The sequence below is a fragment of the Lichenostomus cassidix genome, chromosome Z, assembly GCF_008360975.1.
Source record: "Lichenostomus cassidix isolate B80296 chromosome Z, HeHo_3.0, whole genome shotgun sequence".
NCBI lineage: Eukaryota > Metazoa > Chordata > Aves > Passeriformes > Meliphagidae > Lichenostomus > Lichenostomus cassidix.
In genome coordinates, this window is record NC_139511.1 from 30,724,974 (window position 1) to 30,744,856 (window position 19,883).

Below are 19,883 nucleotides of genomic sequence, written 5' to 3' on the forward strand. Positions count from 1 at the left end.
CTTTTTACTTGTTTTCAGTGCTCTCACTGAAATGATTAGTAAGTAGAAACATGAAAATCAGCATTATGTCTGTAGACACAATATCACAACAAATTACTGGAGTTTGAAATTATCACTTACCAAAATCTACTCTTGTTAGTATGCACTGCATTGGATGGTCAGTTGTATGCCTTGTTGTTGTTGCACCACTTTCATAACAAGTTGCACACAGATCGTAATCGTAGCAAATTAAACACTTGTATCGGCGACCTCGAAAATTTCCTTTTAAACATGCATCACAGCTGACACCTGTAAACAAATAAAATTGCTTTAAGACAGCAACAAATGCACACATTTTTTATAAGGAAGATTTGTGGCTACTGCGTCTCAGTAACTAGAAAGAGCCAACCATATCTGACATGTGCAGCTGACACAACACTTGATTTTTTTTAGCATTTGTGTGTTTAAAAGACACCACTCTCCCAAAATTAGAATCTTGAATTCTTGAAGTAAAGCAAACTCATGCACCTGAAATAGTAACAGGTTAAGTTACAAAAGCTCTCTGGCTGCACCTTCCTACAGACACCTTCACCTCTTAGGTTTGACTGGTATTTTGACTGTTCAGTCAGGAATCATGCCACTTTTAAAAAGTAAATTGTATAATGGCTGATCAAGTGGAAAGAAAACCAACAACCAAATTAACCACCGACAAAAATGTACTAGCTTTCCAGCCTTTACTTCAACACTTCCTAACATTTTAATTCTAAGTAAAACCATAGCCATTCCTGAAATTTTGTGTGGGGTAGAAATGAAGACCTTTTTCCATGTTTTTTTTTAAATTTAGGCTGCATCAGTTCTCTCCATTCTATTTCTTCCTTAAGCTCATTCTTTGCAACGCATGTGTGTCTGAGAAAGGCTTTACAGCTTCAAAAAGTTTTCATTTTTCCCTGTGTGGTTTCAGTTCTCTCTGGGTTGCCTAGTTAAGTGCAGAAGTGACATTGTCTTCTGTGAAGGCTAACATAAACTTCTTTCAACTGCAGCTGCAAATTAAGTGCCTTCATGAAAAACGAGCATGTACAACCAAGGTAGGACTTTGATCAACATCCTCTTTCAGCATCAGTTAAGATTTCTTCTTCATACTTTGGTACTAGCACAGAAAATTTTGAAGCAAACTGCAAGAACAAAATACTTATCTCTATTTTTTCAAGCCTAGTTGTCAGAGGACTGGTGTGAATTACAGATTTTTTTTGTGGTTTTTTTTTACTACTCCACTCTATAGCATCTGAACAGAAGCTTTACCACAAGTAATTCAGAAACACATCAATCAGCAATTTCTTCTGAATCTCTCCTATTTGTTAAAAAAATTGCATCATTACATTTAGATGAACAATGAGCAGAATTATTTTATCACTTTTGCCTTTAGTTTCTTCACCTACCGGGACAGCTTAAGGCACTAACAGCTTCTAATGTCTAAGCATGGTGCTTATGTCAATACTGAACCTGTCTTTTTAATTCACCTCACTGCATATCTATTCTGCAAGCATCAGTCTACATGGAACAGTATATTAGAATAAAATATTTCCAGAATCTTAATTAATAGCCTCAAAGAACTATATTTTAAGGATGACTATGCTACCATGTTCAAAGTTGGTTTGGTTGGCTTAAAAAAGAAAATAAAAATTAAAAAAAAACTTTCACCCTTAACTTTCTTTTCTCTAAAGTTTCATCCATAAACTCTGAAGGATTTTTAACAATCTGATGATTTGGGCACTGAGAACGACCTAATGTCTGAGAGCACTTGCTCGCTAACTCTGTAGACTGAATTTCACTGCTTGAGTCGGTTTGCTTTTTTCCTCCCACATAGAGACCCACAAAATTCTACCTATGCAGCATGCAGATCTCCCCAACAATGCATGCTGTACACACAACACTTAGCAGCCACTGGCAGCACTGCAAGTCTTTTTGTTGCCAACTAAACTTTCTAGAAAACAGCTGATCAGCGAATTAGATGTCACACTGAAATAAACAACTTGTTTAATCTAGAATCTATGTCAGACACTAGCAGCTTTCCAAATGAAGTACTAATTCATGCTTCTTCACGAAGTATTATTTTTCCCACTTTTTGCTTAAGCTCAGAACAACTGATTTAATGCAGATGTCTCTTTGCAACAAACTGCTCCTGTCACATGTTCCCTCAAACACGTACATCATTCTTACTTGAAGACAGACATTTTTAAGATGCTCTCATTTACACATTTTCTTCAAGTCAGTACTTCTCCACTTTATTCCAAACTGCCACCTCCATACACAATGTGACATTCACTTCAGGGAAATTCTGCCATAAACACAAATCACAACAATGTTTGTATTTTAAAATTTAGAGCATTTGCAGTGAGAATCTACCAGGTCTTCAAATAACAGATGCACTTTGCTACTTATGTTCAATTATTAGTATATCTGCATTCTGATTTGAACAGAAAACCTAACATTAGCACCTAACATTAGCATAACACATCACTACAGCTGGTGAAGTCAGACCAAGAGAATAGCAATGTCCTAGAGACAGTGTTCCTTCTCCATCTCTCAAAGTTGGTATTTAGCCACCAGGTTACTCTTACATCCTTATCTGTAGCAGAGAATGAAAACTGCAAAAGAGAAATTATTATATTGAAATTTAGGAGTTGAACACATGCATAAATCCCCAGACCTCCCCTTGAATCCAGCAGGATCTCTTTTCCACAAATTATATCACTTATTTTACCCTTTTTGTAACCGTCTGAGCAAAGTCAGGCCTGACACTTCCTGTTCCTCTTCAAGCCTAGCACGTGGCTGCAATCTCAACTACCTATCCAACATGCAATCTAGAAACTGAAATAACCAAATAATTTCCTCCCACCATATCCTTTCTACTATAATAAAAGCTTTTGATTTTAATCCTTCACACTTTACATCAACTGAAATTCCAAAAACTCATTCTGCACAAACCTCAAACACCCAAAGGTAACATATTTTATTTAGCACAGCATGTCTTTCGGTCGATGTCTATCCAATATTTCCCTGCATTTACCTCACATTTCTAAGTATAGCAGGTATGTTACAGATCCAACACTGTCAGATTAAACAGGATGCATCCATATAAATCACTGGTTTTGAGAAAAAGAAAATCCCATAGTCTGGAGAGGTTCACTTAAAAGTAGGGAACAAAAACAAAGAACCAACTAAAAGAAGAGTGTGAACAACGTTTGACAAATATTTAGATACACTTCTGACTTAATAGAACTGTTATTGACTTCTAAAAGAATCACAGAATGAAATCCTATTAACCTCAAGCAACTTGCTGTTCAATGAAAACTTCTGATTCACCTCATAGAAAATAGCAACTTGGAATGGAAGAATAACAAATATACATTTTAGTTTCAGATTACATTACATCATAGATGATACTGGAGGTGTCCTCCAATTTTGTTCTACTTTGTTACTGCTATACAAGTACTAACATATACTGCATAGCACAGACTAGGTCTTACTAAAACCTTTATGTTCAGTGTAAAAATGCTCTTTTAATGCTATACTGTTCCACCAGAGGACAGCATTGTGCTAAAAGCCTCAGGAGCTTTGGTTCACCTTTAACCATCAAACGTCAGGTTCTGAAAGTTTCTTCAGCATTATTCCCTTACAGCATCAACTCTCAGTGTCTCTAGCTTCACACTTTGAGTGAAGTGAATCAAGACATACCTAACAGTCCCATTAATAAAGTACGTTTTACCCCTTCAATACAAATGTCTTACTACATTTATGTCAAGCCCAAATCTTCTTTTAATCCATGTCAATTACTTCAGCATTTTACATGTAGCATGTTGTATGATTTGAATGATTTGTTGAGTGTTCCTAGAAAAAAAAAAAGCCAAAACAATCCCCTTCCGCAATACCTTTCATATTTTGATCCTGACAGCCAAACATAATTTGATTTTATGACATTGAACTGTTTTTTCTAGAAATCAACTAAAATGAATGCAATTGGTCCTGGGTTTAATAGATACACCAAAGGAAGCACATAATGTGAATTCACAATGGAGAAAATAATACTGAAAAAACCATGTGGTTCAAATACTATATCCATCAGGATTAATTTGTATTTACAATTCCAAGCAAAGCTATGAGATAACATCAATGAAAGTTGTCTTTAATGTCCCAAGTCATTAGCTACCTTAGATAGACAACCATTTGTAAAAAAAAGCAAAGATTATTTTTCCCCTTCTTGGTCTCCTCAGAAACTAGGGGCAATCAGAATCATAATGATATTAAAAGCCCAATAATCTGACCCAGACAAAACATGACCTGAGAAACTGTAGAAAACTCAGCATTTTTTGTCCTACAAAGAGCCTATGATCAAAGATGAGTTATACTGAAATGGTAAAATAGGTTCCAGCCTAAACAACATGAGCACTTAAACTTTACCAATACTTTGGATGTTCTGTTTAATTTTTAGAAATTTCAAAGAAAATACCATTCACTAGTCATTAGAAAACATTCTAAACATATACAAAGCCAACATCTGAAGTACGCAAACAGTGAAAAAACCAATTAGCTCCAGAGAAGAGTATCTAGTCATTCTACTGTGCCTGAGAATTAAATTCCATTCTCTTAGCAATACATTGGAAGACACTAGTTTCATGGGCAGTTTTCAGCATTTAGCATTCCTGACAGCAGCTCAATATCAAAAAACCAACCTTCCAGCCAATTCAGGTACTGTTATTAGTTTATCAGTGCTCAGAGTGAGGATCATTCTATTTCTTTAATGTACAACACAAATACAGAATTAGCCTGTCAATAGTTTCTTCTCCAGAAAGAAAATGCCAGTTACTTATTAATTTCTTCCTAATTTACATGAAGTTTTGAAAGGGTTCACCCTTCTTAAAGACTAAAATTACTACATGCAAGAGTACCACTGAATTTCAAGGGACTGGACAAATTTTAAGGTTTCTATCTTTCAAAAACCCCAACTTAAGCATGCAAGCGAAAATTAAAAAGTCATGCTGCCTCTTTTGTGGTACAAAAGGTTTCAACCTGTATATTGAATTTTATTAATGTATTCTGCAGATCGTAAGTAACACTACTTTTAAAATGTATCTGATACATTTTAGTGTAAGATGCTTTCACAGCGTTGTTTTCTGTTTTTTCGGTGTTAAATAAATTTGCTTGACATTAACTATCTCATCTGTAGTCTACATGCCACACAGCAAGTCCAAACCATAAGACATTCTACTTAAGCAGTTCAATTGTTTCCAAGACTGAAGATAGGAAAATATATTTGATTGATCATACTTAAAAAAGCAGACATGCCAATTTTTTCTTACTTTAATAGATTCATTTTTTAATGCAGACTACTGCCTAGTTTGAGAGGTTAAATTCTATGAGCTTCTGCTGTTTCTGTGAACATTTAACCAGAAAATCAACCAAAGCATAGAATATTAATTTTTGTTTACTATTCCTCATGTTTACTAAAGCAGACTGTGACAACAAATATTAAAGACACCTACAACACAGAACCTACTTCATCACCCTTGCAGCTCCAACTACTGAACAGAAAATTCACACTCCATACCCCTAAAGTAACTAAAACCACTTTGTCCCCTCACACAGCCTGTCCCCTCAAAGGAGCCTTTGCTGTGCTCCTTCACAGCAAAGTGGAAAAAGAAGCAACCAGACTGATGCCTTAAAAATTTCTAGTTTTTTACTCTTCATGTATCTGTAACTTGGTGTAGTCCTGTGCTTCTTATAAAGTGCTAAAAACCTCTGTTCCCAATACCTTTAGCCAAAACAATCCCTCTGAATAGAAAATCCAAGGACACATTAGTTGCCCTAGGGCCTGAAAATATGTAAACAATGGTGATATGGGGGGAGCAGGCCTGGGATAGTTAACAGCATTGCTTAAGGGTGTGACTGGAGAATTAGGGACCAATATGCTAATAGGAAAGAACTTATAAAAGGTGAAGGGCTCATGACCCAGTGTCCATTTTGGGTGTAGTCCCTTGAGGGGGACTTTGCTTGCCCCTACGTACCTTGAAGGCCTTGAATGAATTAGTGTGCTTTTTATACTCCTAATTTGTCTTGGCCTCTGTTTCAGGTAGCCTGCTTTTAGGCATCAAGACAAGCTTATCTGCAAAAACAGCTAGTAGAATTTAAGTTGCAGGCAAGAGATGTTGTTGACTTGGAAACAGAAAATAAAAGGTAGGAGGAGAGGGAGGGAATCGGGCCTACAAAAGGCTTTTGTTTTCTTCACTGCATTCCTCAGTCCTCTCTGGAGTCTGGAGTAGAAACAGACACCTGAATCTGCTCACCTCCATGTTGTCAACAATTTCCAAGAAGCCCACTTGCACACTTCCTGATACTTAAGAATCACAGAATCATCAAGGCGGGAAACGACCTTTAAGATCTTCAAGTCCAACTGTCTACCCAGCACTACCACTGTAATCCCCTAACAACTAAATCGTATCACCCAGCACCAGATCTAGCTCCCTCCTCCATACCTGGCCATGCCACCCCCCAGGCAAACGATTCCAATTCCTCACTACCTTAAAGAAATTTTTCTAATAATCTGGATCTCCCCTGTCGCAGCAGCCAGCCATTTCCTCCTGTCCTCTCACTGCAGACCCATTGGAAGAGACTGATCCCCCTCAGTACAACCTCCTTTCAGGGAGCTGCAGTGATGAGGCTCCCTCTGAGCCTCCTCTTCTCAAGACTAAACAAACCCAGTTCCTTCACCCACTCCATATTTTCTGGACCTTTGATAGGCTTTGTGTGTCCTCCTCTGGACACACACCACCACCTCAATGTCCTTTCTAAAGTGAGAAGACAACTGAACACAGTATTTGAGGCATGATAATTTCCCTAGTGTAAAAACAAAGAATTGAGCAGTACAGCTGACCCACCAAGTTTCAGCCTTGGTCCATGAGCATCACCCAGCCTGCTGCAAAAATAAATTTTTCCATTTTCACTTTCACATCCCAGCTTATGGAAGTTATACACACACAATTTCAGTCATCTAGGTCATAAGGAAAAAGTGATTAGTATGCACTTGCAAAACACACCTAACTCTATGCAGGAATCATGCAGGATTTCTGATCGAGCCAACTTAGATTTCCAATTTAGTATTTGATACTGTCTCACATGTCTCTTATCATTTAATTAATATAATTTAATTTGACCATCAAAACCATCACAACACAAAAGCTTGCTACAGTATTGTAAATACATCAAAAATAAACAGATTGAAATTGAGCACAAGAAGTTTGTAGTGTGGCAGCAAAGGAACTGACACCAGACATGACTTTATTTAACAACTCTGTTAATCTGGAAAATGGCAAACAGCATGTGTATTCTATTAACAGAAAAATACTTAAACTGAGAAAGCTACAAACAGCTCCAGGGCAAGAAAATAACAGCAACAGCATTAAGCTGCATGCTCTGTCTAGTAATATCAATGATAAAGTTTCTCATTGAACAGGACAGGACTGCATTCCTGAGTTTGTTTCTGGATGAGAGAAACAACAGAAATACACTGCTCAGGAAAACACCAGCTAAAAGAGAACTGGGCTGGGGGAAAGTACATCACACACAAATGAGTTCTACAGGTGTAAGACACATGAAGAAACACTAAAATCCTAAAAAGAAATTAAAGAAACTGGTACTACTCTATTGAGCCCTAAAAGAATGAAGATACAGTTTTCTCAGAAAATAAACCTTTGTACATTTTGGATTAGTGTTGTTTAGGGAGAGTGGCATAAAAAGGGAAAAATGCACAAGGAGAATAAGACACATGTCCCATCAGGCATGGGAGACAGCTGAAGAGTACAGATGAGTTGAACAGAGAAAAATCATGCTTGAAGAATGCTTTTTCTATGAGCCACTGTTCCAGGCAGGTACGAACCCCACCTGGCAAAGGCTAAGAGAAGCTTAGCAGAAATTAACTGTATAGGTACACCTTAGACATAGCTCTGGTGTAAGGAATACACACTCAGCTTTACCTCCTTTTGCACTATTAAAGTCACTCCACAAATTTTTAAACATTACCCAAACAGGCAAACATGGCAAGCTTTTCTCACCCGGGGAAAGGGAAAGATTTATCACAGGTAACAATGTAAAAAGTAGCCAATACTGGCGGGGAAACCAAAGAGGTGGAAGTGAGAGACAAAGAAAGTTTTCATGCAGCAAGTACTCCAGCTCTAGTACTAATGCTTTGTGATTACATGTCTTACAATAGCTCAGACTTAAAGACTTGCACAGTGGTCTGGAAATACACACTTGTCAGGTCAGGAAAACACAGAAAGGAGCTGGAAGAGGGAGGGAAATAAAAGCAAGTGGTTCTTCATGAAACAAAGTGGCCATGCCTAATACAAGGCAGTCACACCTAGACTACTCACAACCAACTCAGGTCACAGAGAGAACAAAAACACCTTCAAAACTTAAAGACTACCTTCAAAATCACTATTTTGAATGGTATCACAATATCATAAAAGGAATTTATCTTTGCTTAACACCACAAGAGGTCTAGCAACCTGTGAAAATAATTAAGTTTCTCTGAACACAACATAGCAATAGGAGGTTAAAATGCTACAACATATTCATTTAAGAAGTAGCAACATTCTATCCTGCGCTTTCTCATAGCGTTTTTCTTACTCTGAACATAAACAGAGTGCCTTGGCAACTCTTCCTCCTACTTTTCGGTACCTATAACTGCCTCTCAGGCTGGTAACATGCCTCCAGAAACTACAATTGCTTATGATGGGAAGGCTATACCAGAAGAGCACTGTGGGAAATACAGTAACCTAAAGCAAAAAAGGTTCCACATCTAGTTCAATCAGCCTTTGAATTTGTTCCATTCCTCCCTCCTCTTCTTTCCAATTCTTTATGGTGTAGACTTCTTTCTTAATTCAAAGAATCATAGAATGGTCTGGGTTGGAAGGGACCTTAAATATCATCTAGATGCAACTTCCCTGCTGTGGGCAGGGACCTTTCATTAGACCATGTTGCTCCAAGTCCCATCCATACTGGCCTTGAACAGTTCCAGGGATAGTTCCACAGCTTTTCTTGGCAACCTGTTCCTGTGCCTCACCTTCAAAAGGATTTTTTTAAAATATCTAATCTAAACCTGCCCTCTTTCAGTTTGAAGCCAATCATCCTTGCCCTCACTATATGCCCTTGTAAAAAGTCCGTCTCCAACATTCTTGTAGGCTCCCTTCAGATACCGGAGGGCCACAATTAGGGTATCCCTACAGCCTTCTCTTTTCCAAGCTGAACAATCCCAGTTCTCAGGCCTTCCTCAAGGGAGAGATGCTCCATCGCTCTAATCAACTTGGTGTCCCTCCCCTGCACTCACTCCAACACATCCATGCCCTTCCTGCGCTGGGACCCCAGAGCTGGATGCAGTGTTCCAGGTAGGGTGTCACTAGAGTGGAGCAGAGAACTCTGCTTGAATTCCACAAGGAACAGTGCTTTTCACCCACTGAAGTGCTGAGCTTTTTCGAGTTCTCAAATGTTTATGAGCAAAATTACTTATCCTCAAACTTGCATCTTCTGCAGTGAGCACCTTCTTTAAACATGTAAACTGGTTTTTACCTCCCTGCACACCGTGTTAGATTCTGAAGTTTGATGTGTGTCAAACATGCAACCACAAATATAGGTCTTCTAGCCTACAGATACCTGTAAACTGAGATGGGTATGAGCCTGATACTCCTTCCATTTCCCTTGGCAGTCTTCTAGGTGATGTCACTGGGATGCACGGATGAAGAGACATCTTCAGCTCATTCAGCTGAACAGGATGTCCACAGTCCTGGTACAGCTTCAGGACAGCTGTTATCTTAACAGATTTTCTGATCTCTCTATCGACTATTTAAAACACCAGTTATTACAAGACACAGTAGTATTAGCTACTTTCCTTCCAGGCTCTTCTGAATGTGCTAGAGTTGGCAGGTACCTTACTTCACCGACACACCTCTCTCAGCAGGGCAGTCACATTCTGAAACAACTCAACACTTCTTACCTTCCCAAATTTTACAGTTCCATCAGACTACAAAATTTTCAGGATGAAAGAGGCAAACCAATGCACCTGAAATACTGTCTACATAAAATATATTTCACAGCTAAGAGGTTTGTAAGGGTTTTTTTTGATTTCCAGACATCTTTCATGTAACAAACCCTAATGTTCTAAGTTACAGCCTTGTTACAGCCAAGAGTGAGTCCATTTTTTTTGAGCACAATTAGAAGATGCCTACAATTGTTACAGGAGGAAAACAAAAGGACCCTATTATTTACACACAACTTCTTTCATCTTCTTTAACTCTAAGACTTGCTCCATCCTGAATACAGGTCATCAGACTTCCTCAGCAGTTTCTAATTTCTGAGGCATTCCTGAGTTAAAAAAGCTTCTCTAGAGTTTTTCAGTTAACTGGAACAAACTACAGTATGGACTTGTAAATTTGCCATGCACTGCCAAGATCTCCAAATGCTCAGCACTGTGAAAGAACATGCAGGCAATGTCATCTTACCAATTAGAGACCTTTAATACAATGCCCTATTACACAAGCTAAGAAAGTGTCTGCTTTCTTGAAAAGCAGTAATTTTTTAAGAAGAACATCACAAGAAAGGAATAATAGGTTTGGAAGGAGCTCAACACAACATTTAATGCAAGTATGACAAGAGTGTTCATCAGCAGGTGACTTGAAATACTTGCTCTGAAGAGATACATCATAGTATTTCTCTAAGTCAGAGCCTGGAGTTCTGCACCTCATTCAATTATCTCTTTGAAGGACTTCACTCTTGGCTAAATAAATGTATTCTGGCATGCAATTCCCAACAACCCATTCCTTTACTTCTGGTCATTTTCCTTCAATTCCTAATGCTTCCAGGAACTAAATATTAACTGAGCTTTGAGGCACAGTAAGAATGACACCTCCCACTAACTGGCTCCAATACTTAAGAGCTGAATAATATTCTAACAAATTCTAAGATAACCCAAAACCTATTAATACACTCCATTTATACTTTTATATTTAATGTGATATAAGTTAAACTTGAGAGTTTACATCTTGCAGATCCCCTGTTTCTAAATAAACTTCAGACAGCAATCTGTAACAGCACCAGAATGTTATCAATAGAAACCTCTACCAGCACAAATTTGACTAATATCAATTATACAATCATCTACACTATAATGGTAAGTTTATATCTTAATGAATCTTTACTTGTATATCTTCATTTACAAAGCCATTCTTCTACAGCAAATTCTCAAGCTGTATTCTCTGCTCATTGCAAAAGTCTTTCAGAATAAGGAACACAGGCCTTATAGCAAACAACCTCGGAAGTGATAGCTGCAGATCACAGTATCCATTCCTTCTGAATTTAGGAAGGCAAATAGGCTTTTATCCATTTTTGGAGTTTTATAAAATTGAACATAAACAAGGGAGAAGAGAGCTGGGAAATGTGACCTACTCCCAAGTCAAGACACTCTTCAGTTTCTACTCCATCTTCTTAAATCTGCAAGGTATCTCATTAATGTGATCAACAGGTCATGGTTAACAGCAGAAACAAGTGAATTCCATCTGCAGTCAGAGATCAAACTACACTTACTGACATTTTCATCTTATCAGAACAGTACAAATGATAGCAGGAAACAGGTATGGAATTAAGATTACCTGAGCTGTCTTATGCATATCTAGACTGAAAAAAGCTTAGTCATGACACAGAAAGCTCTGCATTTTCTACAGTTTATTTTGCAAAGCTTAGATGTCTTTGTTCAAGGGCATCCTGAAATCTCTTTCCAACTTACCTCCTATTCCGCAACTAGGTTTAGAGAGTCTACTCTGCACATGTAAAAAGTAATACTAACAGTAATTCAGGAGCTGAAGTTAGTGACTTTATTTATGCTCTGAAAGTAAAGAAAGTCAGAAGAAACTTTGGAAGCTGCAATGGCACAACTGTGTCAGTCCAGATGTGACCTTTGTTCCACCACTATTACTCTTGGTGAAGTTGCTCTCAGAAACCCAATTCATCAGTGGATCACAAGCTGCTTTTCACTACAGAGATTTTCCACCTGCAGAGATAACCTACACTTCAGCTGGCATGCTGATATACCCATAGCAGCTGTACACTAAAAACCATTTGTGCTAGGCCCATCTCAGCATAACTGCCCACATTAAAAGCATATGCAAATATTTGCAATAATTCAAACATTTGTTTTTTGAGTAAAAGTGGCATGATGGTATCCTGAGCACAGACAAGCCTTTGTGCCCAAACCACAGCTTTCTTCAGAGCTAATTTCATTCTATCATGAAAGTCCAACTGAGAATGGTTTATAGTCAAGACTTACTGCAGTTTAAAATTCATTCTCGGTGAACAATGACTTCTGAGCACGCACAACTAATAAACACACACACACACTCACACACACAGAGAAGTAAATATGCAAAAACATATTTCCAGTAAAACTGAATGTTGATTCTTACCAGAATCACTTATTTGCAGATAAAGACAGAAGTTACAAACACATAAGAGGTCCTGACATGACTATATCCTAACACATTTCTGACCTTGAAAACAGTGTATGATCTATTGCTGCTGGAGCTAGGATACTTGAGATACCTATCAAGTACCCAGAGTATCACCTGTTTAACAGCTCACAGCACTGCTCTCCAACCAGGCACCTCCAGGATAACACTATTCATCTGCCAAGTAATTATAATGCTGTTCTAGGCACAAACCCAGGTGTTTATTTCCAGAAGCTGCCATGAAGTTCCTCCTATACTATCAGCATCCAGAAAGCAACTCTGTTGGTCTGAAAATTGGTTTGGAAATTGGTGTAAAATTACAACCCTAATATGAATATTGGTATCTCTATCTGTCACATTAATTTATGCTGATTTCTACACTGTTTATACATAGATTTCACCTCAACCTTTCAATTTTTTAGAGTAAACACAATCGCATAGAACGAGCCATTAGAAATCACCTTCAGCCAAGAATATTGGCTTCTTTAGTATCAATAAGCTAACAGTAAATAGCATTTACACTTAGAATCAACTGTTACTGAAGAGTGTTGTAAACAATGACTGTGCTCAAGAAATAAAGAATACATCTGTCATAACCTAGTAAAACTTTCACTACTAAAGGCACCTCATCTCATCAGCTAACAAACAAAACTGAAACATAAATCCATCTCTGTAACTGGTTGCCTAAAAACCTTTTCAGCAACAGCTGTTTTCTGAAATAAGCAAGAGCAAGTTGTGCACCAAGAAACACCATAGCTTTGCTTTTCAAAGAGGCTTACAGAGGCAGGCATTAAATTTCTACTGCACTTGAACCCAACATGGGTTTACAGCTTCCCAAGGGGCTGTTGAAAATCCCACCCCAGAGCACTCAAAGGAGGAAAGTAGGAGAGGAAGAGCACAGAAAGGGGAAGAAAGAATAGCGACAACAAAGTAAGAGGGTAAAGGATAAGAGATCAAAGACAAAAAGAAAGAAAGCAAAGAAGATAATTTATCCTACCAGAGACAGCACCTCTTGTCAGTCAAGACAAGAAACATTGCCTCCCAAAAAGAATCTGGCACCAGGAAGTGGCAGAAGTGATGGGGGAAGACCAAATCTGACCTGAGGTAAGAAAAAAAAATGCAGTTATAATTTTTTTTTTTTTTTTAGAACTTTGTCTGTTGTTTCATTTTACTTTTGCAATATATTTTTAAAAACCTCTTTAATGAAAACTAGTATTTTTCTTCAGCTGAATTTTGTCAGTGATGATATTGGGATGATACAAATCGAATGCGGAACAGGATCAATAGTATTTTGATAAAAATGTGAAATTAAAGACAAATTTTAGCTAGTAGGGGGACATCATATGAAGTGATAGCTGCAAACAATATATACTAGTGAAATGTCCCGATGAGTAAAAAATTTGGAAGAATGCACTTGCATCTTTAAAACTCACCGTAATGGAGTTCAAAACCACTAAATTCTACCTGCTGGAGACTTTCCTGACTGCCTCTTGGCAAGACAAAATCTACACCTGATATCCCATGTGCAAATGGGAGAAACATCACAGTCTCTTGTATCCAAGTTCCAAGTTAAATAGCAGTAAAAAAGTTGTACCCAGGTCTGCAACTGAAAATGGGGCAACTTTTAGAAATAGTCTCCTAGAAGCTCCAAATAAAGCAATCACAACAGAAAGAACACAAACATGAAATTCACTGCAGGGTGAGAAATGGGCAATAAAAAGAGGAATTCTCATATAAAAGCAAATCACAGACTAAGCCTAATTTATAAAAAAATATTTAAACATTAGAACCAAAACAGAGATAAAAATTCTGTATAGTAAATCCATCCTTCACCTATCAACTCATTCAAGCTACATTATCAGAACAAACCTGGCAGGTGGGTTGGAATAGTTTTTTCCTAATATGTCAGAGGCTCCAGTGAATAGAGACTTCTTCTATTCATACTTAAAAATTAATTCCAAACTAGAACAAATAATTTCAGGTGGTAGAAACCAAGCCATTACGTGAACACACCCCTACAGACAATTCCGAGGTTTCTGTGATGCTGCCTCACAATTTTTACTTGGCACAGATCTCACTTCTAAACTTAGTAAATGACAATAAGCCACGCAACACTTTTCAAGTAGATCTGAACTGAAATGCTGGGTTTACACATATTTTCTGAAAGTGAAACTAATAAGCTCGAGTCTATGTTCCACACTGAATTCAAAATGCTCTTACTTCACTGTGTCAAAATTGTCAAAATGCTACACTTAGATAAAAATGTGAATAACCATTAGGACTAAATATACAGAAAACTGTAGAAGTTCAAACCAGGCACTCAAATGATGCTTCATGGAAAGGGACCTAAGATTTAAGGTCCTTGACAACCACATTCAAATCTGAAGTAGTTAAAATACCTGGAGTCAAAAGTTTAAGATAAAATTCAAAGCTTTAATTGTTAAATCTGGATATGAGATAACCTTCAATAACCAATTCAATAAAAAATTCTCTACAATCTCATCACACATCACACATAAAATTTCATTTTATTCCACCTCATGAATTCATGGGATTTCTTCTTGAATTTCAAAAGGCAGATTACAGATTATATTTTATGCAGTGATGCCTTTATTTCAGATTCTCTATCAGTCTTTCTGAGGCAAACACCTTTTCAATTACTGTCCATGCAGTAATTCTTTCTTGCACATCCTTACATCCTAAGTCGCTAACAGCACACTGGCTGAGTTTTCTAAACTGCTCATAGCACCTTAATAATGTTAATAAAGTTTCTGTATGAGTGAGGAACATTTCTGCCTAGATTTAAGTTTTGTATATCCCTTCTCCATTATGCCTCTATTTTCAGAGCCTACAGCTACCAAATCCGTTCACTTGTTGTGAGTCCTGAAGAGAAGAACACATTGGATGTGGACGATTTAGTCCAAATGATTCCAGGAACAAAAACCATGAAAGCTCACTACCTCATTCACATTAAATATATGTATCCCTAGTATCAATCTGTGGTCAGAATCTACCAGAAATTTTATCTAATGCAATTACATTCCTTTCTTTAAAAAAATCACCTTACTCATTTTACCAGCATGTATGATGTTCAGTATTTAAACAGGGAAGCCCCTGCTTGTTTTGTCCTTCTTGGTCACTCTGAGCCCTTAGTTATCACACAATTCAAAGAGATTTGCACTGACTGTGGATTTTCTCACTGCACGCATTTTCACGATAGCATTTCAGTGCAGCACAAACATAAATGAATTAACACTTCTAAGCAGTATCTCCCTTCTCTTGAAAAAGGAGGAAACCACACATGTGCAGAATAAAACTCAACTCCACTGAACACAGCCACCCTATGGGAGATGCCAAAGGATGGACTTTTAAGAATCCTTGATTTTCTACAACTGTGTGTTTTTTCAAAGCTCACTGCTCAGTTACTACAGTTGTAGGTGTGAATGCTCAGATCCCAAAATCCTAAACCAGGTCTTCTTAGGAACTAACAGCAAGCTGTGAACTTTTGACAAACTTACTTACCTAGCAGTCCACACGAGCTCTGCAACAGAGGACAGAATAGTTGATCCAGCTTTCCACAACAAAGCTCTACTGTCAACACCTTGACAATCCTTTCTTTCTGTAACATCTCTATCTGCTCATTTGCTGCACACACTCAAACACTGAGCAGCAGTCTAACACAGAGAACCCTCCTGGCACACTCTGAAGGATGCATGGTGATATGGAGTAAATAATATGCAGCTGTGTACAAATTAAAGATACTCAAACAAGGTTGATTTACTGCTGTCCCTGCAACCAAATTCTGGTACATCCCAATTCCTGAGCAACATTCCTCAAATATGCTGCTGTGTCCAGCAGCTTCTTGAATGTATTAACACTTTTTGTATTAGTCACTGCTTTGGTTTTGTATTTAACAAACACAGAAGTAACAAAACAATGAAGATAAAACAATGAACAGTGACACCAACAATTCTCCCTCAAATATTACCAGTAAACACGTGAAAGTTATTGAAGTTTTCTTCTTTTTATTTAACATGTACAAATTTTATTTGTCCAGTATTGCTCATGCAATTTTCACAGCTCTGTCGACTTCCCCTGAATCCCATCTTGTTCAAATCATCATTTGGAAAGAGCATTTCCACTTCTTTTTTCTCTCTTCACCACCACCCAATGTTAAAAGTATCACTGTTCTGTCCCAGTTTTCCTGCTTAAGATATAGGCTATCAGCCTTTCAACATTGATAACTTGAATCTAATATTTTTCTCCCATTTCCCAAGATCAGTGTCATTACTTTCTATAAAGATCTGAGAGAAAAAACAGTCTTTTTAACAAACATTTTTGGAGGAACCTGTTCAGACTCTGCAAACAGCAGCATCTTGGTTCACAGTTTCCTAAACCAGAGTCACAACCCTTTTTTTAAAGCTAAAACCAAGTTTCCACAACGCCAATATCTTGCCAGTTAAAGTATTAATTATGTTTCCAGCTATTTTTATTATTAAATGATGACTCGGTTTCCTACTGAAATCAAACAACAGCTTAATAAAAAAGCAAATTACTGTGTTCAAATATTTCTAATCACATTTGCAGCTGTTTACATTTAACATTAACATTTTTTGTGTCTAAACACAGCTCTCGCTAGTGAAATTGTCACACTAAATCATTTTCAGATACTACACTACATCTGTAATTAGATGCATTAATATGCTACCATAGAGTAAAACTAAAAAGAGTACAATACACTTTGCACATACAGTTAGAAAATGCTTTGTCAGACTCAAATACCAGCGTAAATATAAAGAACCTCACTGTTTTATGTTACAGGTACAACTTAGTCTGGATTTACTTTCTACAAAATAGATTTAAATATCAGCAACATATGAAAGAATTTATTATTCTGTATTATGAAATAGCAAACTACTTGTTTGGAGAAGATAAAAGCAAAGCATCAGAAGGCAGCAAGTTGTGACTGGTCTTACAGATGCACACTTCATTATTACAAGCCACACTTCACCAACACCGTGTCTTGAGTACTTTCCATGAAAAATATGTAGGTTTGTTACGTGAATTAAAAGTTTTACATGCAAAATTATATTAACTCTGCATTTCATGGCAATTTTGTAACTGACACTACAAAAAGCATTGCTGTGCATCAACTGCTGAGTGTTATTTGTCATGACAGAAGTTTGTAGTACCCCTCTGAAGCTCAAGTATGACACAGCTGTTCCATAATTACAAAGAGCACATATTACTCCTGCTTTTAATGTTTACAAAAAGTTTGTTTCAGATTAAGTTTTATGTTTTGTATTGTGACCATACAGAAAATGCCATCAGCCCAGAGTCCCAGTCTTTTTGTGGTACAGCTAGAGGACTGGAGCTAACATTACCCTTATACTAATGGTTTTCAAGAGGTTGGTATGTATTCAACTGTAACTATGATTTCTTGAATTTCAAAGACCAAGTTACGTGCATTTCTTTTTTAAGATTTACTTATTTACCCTTCTACTACAAATAAGCACTTGGTTTCAGTATCTCTATGCAACACATTTATGTACACACACAAAGAAGAGGAGCACAGAGACACTGGTTCCCCCAGGTAAAAGGAGCTTTAAGCCAGTAAAGAATATTTGGAAAGGCCATACAGTCCTGACAGTCACTGCTCTCCCTTCCTAGCTGTGTTACCCCTATCCATTCACAATTTACTTTATGTGAGACTAGGATTAACTGCAGACCTTTGCTGATTCATAAGAAATGCTGACAAATGGGCACCAGCAAAAACCACAACTTGCATTGCTGACAGCTCTTTGACGCTTAAAGACTAGATCCCTTAGTGCAAATAAGAACAAAAGGATGGAGCTGAGTCTGGGAGTGGGGCGCAGAGTGTGAGAGATGGAGAACCAAGTGATGCAGGTGATATGAAACTGGGAGCCCTCTGGAGATTCCAGGTGTAGGGAATCCAAAGCCAGGCCAGTAATGCTGTTGCAACCTAGCTCCACAAAACAAGTTGCAAAAATGATCTTGTAATGATATTACTGGAAGCTGCAATTCTCAACTTTTCTGCTGTCCTGAGTGGTGTCTACCACCAAATGACAGAATCATTGCCAGATCCATGTCCACAAAAAGACACAATCTGTTATAAGCAAAATACTTTCTGGTGAATTTTCCAGAGAATTAGAAAGATTACCTACCTGTTCCTTGTAGCCTGCCAAATATTACACCACCACATATTCCTCCACAGAGGGACTAACCCAGAGAAACACAGTGTATTGCTCCTATAAAGGGAACAACATGAAATCCAAGACCAGGGAATGACCTCATGTTGCATTCTACAAAAGCAAAGGCAAAGAACAGCTAACACCAAATAATAGAATAAAAATGGTTTTGAAAAAGTAGAAGAGCCTGGCAATAGCAAGAGATACTTAACCCTTGACAGCATTACCAAGGAAATCTGTTGAACACTGAATGAACACATCAAAAGTACAGCACTAATTCAAATTCTAGTTGGTGTCCATTTTCCTAGATTTGGAAGAAACAGGAGTCTGGAGCTCTTGTGTGAAATGAGAGGACAGTGAAAAGTCAGGCTGTGGTGAAACTTTTTCTGAAGGATAACAAAATCTCCCTTGAAAATAAAAAACAACAAAACCAACTAACTAAAAAACCCCAAACATTTGTTTTGTACTGATTATTACACCAATGAAACAGTCAAGAAACCTCAATGGAAAGTAAGAGTTAATCTCCATCAGATGCTTTACAGCCTACTTAAAGTCCCAAGCCTTTAGAATTCTAACTTCTCCAGCATTTACACATCCAGATTCATAATTTTCCACCATAAAACTAGTACAGCATCCAGATTCTGTCAAGAAATATCAATAAATCTTGTTTGTAACGTTGTGGGTGGACCATTTTAAAGGAAATACACAGGAAAAAAAATTCACATAAGCATCATTAGAGATTTCTTTTTCCCTATACCATATTCTTCCAAGACAGCCATCCTCAAACTAGTCATATTGGATCAAAAACTGTCAGCTGTGAATAACCTTACACAGATCTGAAGCAAGAACTACCTTTCTTTTTGAGTATATAGTTTGTATGGATGTACAGATTTCTACCAAAATCAAATAAAATGTACAAACCTCTTCTCCATAAAGTTGGAAAACCATGCCTCCCATACTAGTATATGTTATTCCATTCCTGTAACTAAAGTTGCCTAAAAGAACACATCTGAAGGGTGAACTAAGAGGAGAATCATAGAGAAAATAAGAGACAGACTAGCTTAAAAAAATTTTTAAAAAATCACAAGGATACAGTGGTAGATGTCATTTTTAATCTGACAGTGTTCTCATGGTTTCAGGAATGCATTGT

At 37.4% G+C, this 19,883-nt stretch overlaps 1 protein-coding gene across 1 annotated transcript in view; it reads right to left on the reverse strand.

Annotated features, from left to right (window-relative positions):
* The window catches only part of LOC146424645 (E3 ubiquitin-protein ligase KCMF1), a 39,409-nt gene that overhangs the window by 17,101 nt on the left and 2,425 nt on the right, over positions 1-19,883 (reverse strand). The window contains exon 2 of the mRNA XM_085043299.1: positions 121-288. Within this exon, the coding sequence (XP_084899425.1) occupies positions 121-288 (168 nt within the window). The remainder of the gene's footprint in view (positions 1-120; positions 289-19,883) is intronic.